Source organism: Merops nubicus, unplaced genomic scaffold (genome assembly GCF_000691845.1).
Source record: "Merops nubicus isolate BGI_N331 unplaced genomic scaffold, ASM69184v1 scaffold21091, whole genome shotgun sequence".
NCBI classification, from domain to species: domain Eukaryota; kingdom Metazoa; phylum Chordata; class Aves; order Coraciiformes; family Meropidae; genus Merops; species Merops nubicus.
In genome coordinates, this window is record NW_008589326.1 from 35,701 (window position 1) to 44,852 (window position 9,152).

At 50.1% G+C, this 9,152-nt stretch overlaps 1 protein-coding gene across 1 annotated transcript; it reads left to right on the forward strand.

The window, feature by feature from the left end:
- Nucleotides 1–4,413: 4,413 nt before the first annotated feature.
- On the forward strand, nt 4,414–8,044 carry IGFBP2 (insulin-like growth factor binding protein 2, 36kDa; the record flags this gene model as incomplete). The annotated part of the gene is made up of 3 exons (XM_008949578.1): nt 4,414–4,686; nt 6,082–6,216; nt 7,758–8,044. Coding segments are annotated over 3 exons (576 nt in total), but the record flags the coding sequence as incomplete, so codon positions are not given.
- Nucleotides 8,045–9,152: the final 1,108 nt, after the last annotated feature.

A 9,152-nucleotide genomic window follows, 5' to 3' on the forward strand; every position in this document is an offset into this window, starting at 1 on the left:
TTTCTCCCTCTCTTTCTTTCTCCCTCTCTTTCTTTCTCCCTCTCTCTCTCTCCAAGGTAATTAATGAACTGCAAAGCACTTTGATGTCTTCAGAGGGAAACTGCAGGCCAAGGGAGGCTGCAGTTCCTGCAGGAGGGAGCTGTAACCCCAGTCCAGCCCAGGACCCAACTGCGACCTGGGGCTAGTAGAGCTCTGGGCAGGGTGTTGAAGGCCACTCCGGTGAAACTTTCTGTGGGTCTGGGACCTTAATCAGCACTTAAATGCTATGCAAACAGCCTGAGTAGATAAGCAAATGCATGTGAAACCCTGTGGGCAACCTGTCATCAAAGGAAAGCAAGTGAAGAGAGCAGCACTGGGAAGGATGGCTGTGCTCCTTGGCGTGGCGAGCTCCGGTAAGACAGCCTGGCCCTCCAGTGCTAAGTGGCTCCATCCCACACTGCAGCCCAGATACGCTTCAGGGCTCTTCAAAGGGATAAAGATGTATTTTTAACTTCAGGCAGCTGCCTTTTTTTTTTTTTTTTTTTCCTCTAGAAAGTCATGAGGATGGAAAATAGGCAAGTTTCATTTGTTTTTAAGCCCCTGTGTTTCTCCTCTGTCTCAGCGGAGGTGTCTAGAGGTCTCAAACCGTATTCAGAAACATTTCAGTGCTAGAAATTGGTAGCCGCTTTTGAAAATGTTGGCAAGACTCTGCAGCTCCCTACAGACTTAACTGATGGCCATTTGAACATGCTTTCACCTCAGCCAAGTCCTCGCCCCTTTGAAGCCAATGGGAATTTTCCTTGAAAAAGACCATAAAGAAATTTTCTTGGCATGGAGGTAGGTGTTTCATGGGCTCCACATCAGTGTTCAGGAGAACTTCAGCTATCTGCTTTGATTCCTGCCACACTTGACCCACCCTGCACAAAGCTCTCTACCTTTTGATCCAAAATAGCACAGGAGATGTTTTCCACATGCCATAGGAAAATGGAAGAACTATAAAACATAATTGTTTTGGAATTTGGCACTGCTCCATTCACAGATATATTTAGTGTGAATTGAAATTGGTCAGCAAAATGGGTGTTGGCCAGGTTGGCAAACAGGATTAGGGTTGTGTATCTGAGGCAATTGCCCATCCCATGCCGGTAGGGTTGGTGGGTGGCTAAATAGGTTCATAGATAGTCATAAACAAGCATGCACAACTCACTGTTTTTGGGCAGCGTTAAAAAGCATTATCTGTCTGTAAAAGATGTTGTTTGGCTCACAACAGTGTTCTCCTGACCTTGAGTCTTGATGTCTCCACTGTTGTCATTGCTACTCAGCCCATTGGCTGTTTGGAATATGGTCCATTACACCTGATGCTCAGCCTCTTCCCATGCATGCAGCTCCTCTTAGGAAGGATACAGCAGTGTTTTGCAAGTGGGGCCAACCTTTTCTGTCCCATCTTCCTCCCCAGTGATTGAGCCATCTCTGAAAGCCTCAGGTCAGGAAGGCTCCTCCTAAGAGCAGCACCAGATCTGGGAGAGGGGAGAACTGTGATGGGACTCTGACATCAGCCCCAGGGGGATCAGTCCAGCTTAGCAGCAAGGTGAAGGTATGGCTCACAGTGGCTGGCTTCACTTTGGAGAGGAGAGCTTACAGTTGATAGCAGCTAGATCTTCGCAGCCTCTGCTTCAGGTTTGCTCTTGTGATGGTGCCCAGGGAGCCAAGACCAATCTTTCCTGTCCCTGGGTGTGTTCATGCACATGGGCTTGCACACTCTGCTCCCATCAGTGGTTTTCTTTGGGCTGATATTTGTTAGCATTGGAAAGTGAGAAAAATGAACAAAAATATTATCAGAAGCAGGTTTTGTGAATGAATCAGCCGACACTAGGCTTACCAGCTCGCCTTCATTTACTAGTGCAGTGCTTATTTGGGCAGATGTCTATATATTTGAGTTGGAGGCAGGAAGGAGTGAGAATTGATGGGGGAAGGCACCGTTTCCAGTTTGCTGCTTTTCTGTCAGCTTGTACCATTGGTTTTCTGAATGAAACAGGGGGCTGCAACACGTCTGAGATGCTGCCCTGCTGCTGCACTTGTTCTGCTGCAGTTGTTGACAGGTTGGTGGGATACCAAGGAGAAGAGCACAAAAGATGTTGTAAGGCTAAAGCCCTCCTAAGCAGCTCGCTGAGGATTAGAGCCTGGGCAGCCTTGCCTGTCTCTTGTGCGGTGCTTTTTCATTTGATCCTGTCTGAAGTGTGGCCTCATGGCCTTCCCTCTTCTCACTATATGTTTCTAATTAACGGGGAGACTGATGTATAAACAGAAGATTCCTGCTCAAAATATTCCTTGTCCAGCTCCTAGGATGAAGGCCAGATGGCAATTGCCAGGCAGCAGCCCAGACTTTGAGCTTGCCCATCTGGCTATCAAACCTGGTCCTAGTTCTCATCTGGAACCAGTATTGAGGAAAGTCATGGACTTTGCCAGATTGGTTTCGCCGTGTTTGCTTTTCAGTTTCTACCTAAGCAGCTAAAAACCTGCAGACCAAACACATTTAGTATTTCTGGGAAGCAGGACAATCCCAGTATTGGCAGATCTGAGGCCAAAACGGTGAGGAAGTTGAAAAGGATGTTGGACAAATCCATTGAGGAATGGGTCTGTTGATGGCTTTTAAATCCTGTGGGTCAGGTGCAGTCTCCAGCCTTTAAAGTCCTTTTAGTGCTGGTCTACAGCACAAATTAGACATGGTCTTTTTGACACATGTCCCCAAGCAACTGCTGATGGCCTCGTATGGATAGCATGCTGGGCTGGCTCTTTGATCCAGCCCACTTGGGCCATTCTTCTGCCATCAGTTTGCAGGGAGCTGAACAGTTGCTGAGTAAGTTCAGACAAAACTCTTTTTGCAGTTACTCCGATATGAACCTGGGTTTGTAACACCTGAGAAGAGCTTGGAAAGCTGTGGCAGAAATAAAACACTTGCTGTCATGATAGTAGAGCCATGCCCTGACAAAACATCACCACGTAGGTTCTGAAAAAACGGGAATGTTAAAATCTGTAAATGCTCTACATGCTTGGTCTTCTAAGAAGCAGGAGACATCCATAAATTAAGAATTGTTATATGAGCTAAATTATTCCTTTCCCTCTCTTGTATGCAGTTTGATGCAATTTCTTTATTTCTGTATAAGTGCCTGAGTTCTGAAGTGCTAGAAAGCCGAAATCGGAGGTGCCAGAGAGAACAATGATGTTGGGAGGCTGGGTGCTGCAGTTCCTGCTTGGCACATGCTGAAAGACAGCTCGTGTTTGTCACCACTGTAGGACCAGGATGACCTGGTCTGTCACTGGTGTGGAACCTGTGGAGCTGCTGAAGAGCTCCTATATACAGATACGTACTTAGCTTGGCTTATTTTGGTGAGAGGTGACGTGCATGCATGGGTTGAATCATGATTTGGGCTGGTAAGGACTTCTGCAGATCTTGGTCCGAGCCCCTGCTTAAATCAGCACCAACTCCATGTTAGATCTGGCTACAGTATTGGATATGTGTGCTCAGCCAGATCAGATCAGATCAGGCACCAAGGAGGGCTCAGCTGTCACCTTCTGGAGCAAGCAGAAGGAACTGAGATCTGTACTCATTGCCACTGTAAAGTCCAAAGGGATTGGTGTCTGCAGCATCGTGACCATCATGTCCTCCTTTGGCCAGGATTGCTCTTGGAAACTGCACCCAGTGAACTGGGAAAATGTGTAAAGCAGAGTGGAAGAGATGGTAAAATTCCAGTATTTATCCCCAGACTTCTGCTAACTGAGTTTGAAATGACTGGATTAGGTGGGGGTCTTGTGGCTCGGAGCACTGGCAGAGTTTGGCCTGGGATACATGGGGCTGTTCCACAGTCAGCACAAGTGGCCAAATGCAGAAGTAAGTGGAAGCTAAATGAGTAAAGCACTGTATGAGAAATGATGTGAAAGATGATCTGGAAAGGACAGTCACTGAAATGGCAGGATCTTCGAGGGAAATTGGAGTGGTCATAAAACAGAGGCAAGGTATTTCTGAAAGCAGACCTGAGGATTTATTTTAGCACATTAATACTGAGTAAGTATTCCTGGAGATACTCTGGGGGATGATAGATGGACTCAAGGTATTGTTACTAATAGCCGTGGCTTTAAGTTTTGGAACAAAAGTACACTTGGCATCCCAAACCCAAGTGGACTTCTGATGGGAAAATTACATTCTTCGGGAAGTAATTTAGAAGGTCAAAGTAAAACCAGAAAGAACTTCTCCAGCAGCTATTTCCCTTGCTCTCTAAACTGTCTTTTAGTGTGGTAATAACTCCAAAATGAAAGGTTCTATTCTCACCTTCCAGATGAAAGGGCTAATGCAATTTAAAATTTTTGCATGCAAAGGTTTTATGGCTTGGGAACCGGCCATGCTTGAAAGCGATCCAGGATGGGAGGGACACGTGAGAGAGTGCCTGGCTGAGCTTGACCCCTCCCTTGTCTGCCCTGTCTCCTGCAGATAATGGTGATGACCGATCCGAGAGCATCCTGGCTGAGAATCACGTGGATGGCACGGCGGGGATCCTGAGTGGAGCCGGTGGGAGGAAGCCCATGAAGACGGGCATGAAGGAGCTGGCGGTTATGAGGGAGAAGGTGAATGAGCAGCAACGGCAGATGGGCAAAGTTGGCAAGCCCCATCACAACCACGAGGACTCCAAGAAGTCACGGCTGTCGACGGGCAGGGTGAGAGGGCAGGGGGTCTGAGGAGCTAATGGAGGCAGGGCTGACCTCAGGAATGCTGAATGCAAAACCCTAGTGACATTTGCAACAAACTGTCTTAAGAAACGGGAAAAAATGGGGAAGAGAAGGAGAGAAAATAAGGAAAAGTTTGCATTGGCCTAAAGCTAGGGCTGAGCACACCATCTGATGAACTTTGATGTGCTGGCAAGGAGACGTTATTTTCCTTGCAGCTTCACCTCCTGACAGCAGAACTGGGAATGGGGGTCCTGCTGGCTCGACACCTACCCCGGCAGGGGTGCGAGCATGCCCTTCACCCACAGACCAGCTTTCTCACACCCTTTTTCCCTAAGCAAGTGTCAGGGATGGCCCAAGGGGATTGGGGCAGGGGAGTATTCCCAGTCCAGGTTGAGGGCGGGCCAAGAGCCCCCGAGAATGGGCTGTAGGGCTGTCATATAGCAGCGTGCCCAGAGTCCTCCCTGTCTGCTCCTTCTCTGTCCTGTCTCTCTGCCCTCCAGTCCTTGGCCGTGGTTTCCCTCTAGTGGGCAGCTTGGTCAAGGCAACTAAATGGGATGATGATGGAAAGCCACCCAAAAAGGTCTATAATACATCTCTCTATAAATATACAGGATATTTATATCTAGGGATTGCAGGGACAGAAAGGGGCTTTAAAAGAGATCCCTCATCCCTGTGCAGGCACCATCAACTTAGATAGCTTCCCACACTGCTGCTCCCCCTTTGGAATGAAAATGAACCAGTGACTGCAAAAGCAGAGAGGCGTAGAACCTCTCTGGATCACATCAGGTGTAATTCAGACAGACTGCCTTGGCTGGGAGCCCTGCCTTGGGGCTGCTGTGGAGCGAGAGGCATGCCTCCAGAGGCTGGCTTTGCTAGGTGCTCTCATTCCTGGGGTTTCCCCTTCACTCCCACGGGGTCTTGAGTTGTTTTGAGTTTACGCTTCAGGGCCAAAACTGCATCACAGGTGCAGAATCTGGGCCATGCTTATGGAAGACTTCCTAGTCTGGATTAGTTCTGCTTCATATCACTTGTCACCACCAGTGGGACCTATGGGAGCGTCTTGTGGCACCTGAGGACATGGTTTTATGGTCATGGTAGTGTTGGGTCATGTTGGCTCTTGAGCCATGTGAAGCTCACAGCACATGGGAGAGAAGTCTGTGTCTCCCTGTGTGGATCTCCACGTGTCAGCACGTGCAGAAGTGCAGCGCCCTGATTTTGAGTGCCTGCAGGTGAGGTCTGCAGTGGGACTCGGTGGCAAACCTGTGTCATGAGGAGGTGCATACAGGTGTTAACCACTACTGGTGTTGCTGTTGTCCAAAGTGTTGACACGGAATGGTCCTATTGTCCTGACTTTTTGTTTTGTGTTTCCTGGACTCTTTTCAGACCCCTTGTCAGCAGAAACAGGTCCTGGAACGCATCTCCACTATGCGGCTGCCGGATGAGCGAGGTCCCCTGGAGCACCTCTACTCCCTCCATATCCCCAACTGTGACAAGCATGGCTTGTACAATCTCAAACAGGTAAGTGGGGAGAGCCAGAGCCCTGGGGCTGGCCGGAGCAGCCCTCAGCTCAGCATGCATCCCCACCACGTGCAGCCAGGGAGGGTGTGCGCAGCGCCGGCTGGCCCGGTGTCGCGCACCCCGTGAGAGCTGTGGCCTCACACAGCAAACATCACACGTGGCATAGACGGGCTGAGTAACACCCAGGCGCATCTGCAGCCATGGGCTAGCAAGTGGAGATGTGAGACCCACATCCACATGTGGCTGCAGGCAGCCCAGAGGTGGAGAACCTCTTGAGTTCAGAGCCCCTTCTTCCCCACAAGAGCTGCTTGTCTGTCCAGGTCTATTTTCATGTGCTTTGAGCCAGGTCTTGTCCTGGCTGGGTGCTGGTACAGCGAAAAAGCAGAGAGGGGCTGAATGCTGGCCAGTCCTGCAGGCAAAGCAGAAAGCACTTCTGTGGTCAGGAAGGTTTCTAGTGCACTTTACTGGTTTTCCTCCACAAATCAAGGCAGCCCCCACAGCTCCAGGAGGGACTCTTTCCAGGAGAGGTGGAGGTTGGGGTGCAGCACACTTCTGAAAGTATTTATGGGACTCAAAAAGGACTCACAGGAGTTAATGAGTGTTTGAGTTCTGACATTTTGGCTTCATTTATGCAGCCACATGCGATTAGTACCTGGATACAAGTACCCCTTTATAGCTATGTGTAACTGAGGCTTTGGAGGGGACTCCAGAAAACCTGCTGTTGTCATGGCTAAGCCTTTTTCTCAGGGCTACCTGTACGCCTCGAAGGCTGCATTTTGACCTTTGTCCAACTGCAGAAAATGGGTTGAATTCAGCTTTACAGAGTGCATGCAAAGGCTGGCCTGCTGGAGTAAGCTCTGTCTTTTCCACTACACCCTATTCAGAGATGTATCTGCTGGGGATGGAGGGATGTGCATCAGATTCAGAGTGCCTGCAGCCCTTCCAGGGCAAGAGGTGGATGATAACCATTAGGGCAAGAAACTTCTCTCTAACCAGACCAGGCTGCGGAGGACAGCGTTTGGGTCCAGATGCACCACAATCCCTACCTCTGTTCTGGGATAGAGCAAAACCCTTTTTGGAAACGTGTTTGTTTCTGGCTGTAGGAATCTCGCTCTCCTGTTTCAGTTTGTTTAGCCTTATTTGCAGGTGAGAAGAAGTTTACACAGCTCCTCTGTTAGTCTTTCAGCCCTCTTCCCCCAGGGTTTTTCGACTGTATGGGTGCTTTCATCCACAGTTGACAGTGATGCATCTTAAGGATAGTTGTAGTTAATTAAGATTTGACTTCTTGGGTCCTGTCACAGCCCCTGGGGGAAAGAGGTCTAGCCCTCTGCCTGGACAAATGAAGCTGTGATGCTGGTGCAGTCCAGACCCTGGGGTATCTGTGTGCAACATCCCTGAATCTTGCCTAAATCCAAACCAGTGCTAAATTGCTGCAGTAAACCCCAGCTCTGCCTGTGCTCAGGTTTTGGGCTGGTGGGGCTGGGTGGGGGTTGTGTTGCCCTTTTCCTCAGCCGATGCCTTCTCTGTCCCTCTCTGTGCAGTGCAAGATGTCGGTGAACGGGCAGCGCGGCGAGTGCTGGTGTGTGGACCCCATCCATGGGAAGGTGATCCAGGGTGCACCCACCATCCGTGGGGACCCCGAGTGCCACCTCTTCTACACAGCCCACGAGCAGGAAGACCGGGGAGCACATGCCCTGCGGAGCCAGTAGGCAGACATGGTCCTGCTTGCTGGAGGTGGCTCGCCGTGGCCCCAGTGCTGGATTTTACATGGGTTTCAGCATGTCTCTTTAGGCTCTGGAAGAGACTGGGGTTGGGTCCTGTGTGCTGCCCTCCTTCCCCCGCTGCACAGCTCCTGGGGAGGGGAGGGGCGGTGAGGGGGTTGCAAGGAGAAGGGACTGCTTTCCTATACTCTTTCACCCAACCTAAGCCAGAGAATTGGTCTTTTTTGCTCCTCACCCTGCGGCCCTGCCCTCCCTGCTGCTTTGCGGCATCTGCCCGCACCCTCCAGCTCCCCAACACCTCCCCGGGGACAAAATGCCTCACCACAGGTGGGAGTGGGACAAAACAAAGGAAAAAATCCACCATTTCCCTCTCTTTCCTTCTGTTCCCCAAGACCAAAGACTGTAAATACTGTGTCGCCTGCCTCTTGTGTCCTGCCGGTCCCCTGTGCCCCAGCCTGACCATCAGTCCTGGCATGGGATGCTGTGTGGGAGGGAGGGAGGGAGGGAGGGACATCGGAGTGGCCGACAGCTGTATGTGCATGCAGGAGGAAAGCCCCCAGCTTCCCAGCTGGAACATGTTAGTGCTGTTGGGATTAATCCCCCGAGGAGGTATCAGTGAGGGAAAAGGCTAAGGATGAAAAAGCCCCCTGCCCCCCAAAACATGTCTAGGTGCTTTCCTTCCTGGTGCTGTGGCACAGCCAGCCCCACAGGGACCCAACTCCAGCTGCTGGTCTAGGAGGATGGGGCCTTTGGGTGACAGCAAAGCTAAACGCTTGGTTTCCAGGGAATTCGAAGGGTTATTGCCCAGTATTTCTTAGGATCAGCTTATGCTGAGGGAGCTAAAGTGAACTTGCTGGGGCTTGGTGGAAGGATGCCTGTGTAGATTTAGGATAATAAGCCAGGGAGTGTCTCTCTCTTTTGTTTTCTTTCTCATTCATTCTTTCTTTGTTTCTAGGTAGGAAAAAACCCATCTAAAACCTGCACTCCCAAGCAGCTGCCCGTGTCCCTCCATTTTTGCTTGGGACTGGAGTGAGCATCTGCTATTCAGCACACACTCTTTCTTTTTTTGTAAGTAAATTACAGTATATATCTTGCTTTGTAAAGCCCCTGACACACATGCACCCCTCTGCCCACACACACACACACACACAGATTTGCATAGATTAAATCCAAGTGATTTCAGGCTGACAGGTCTAGTGCTGGACATGCCGCTCT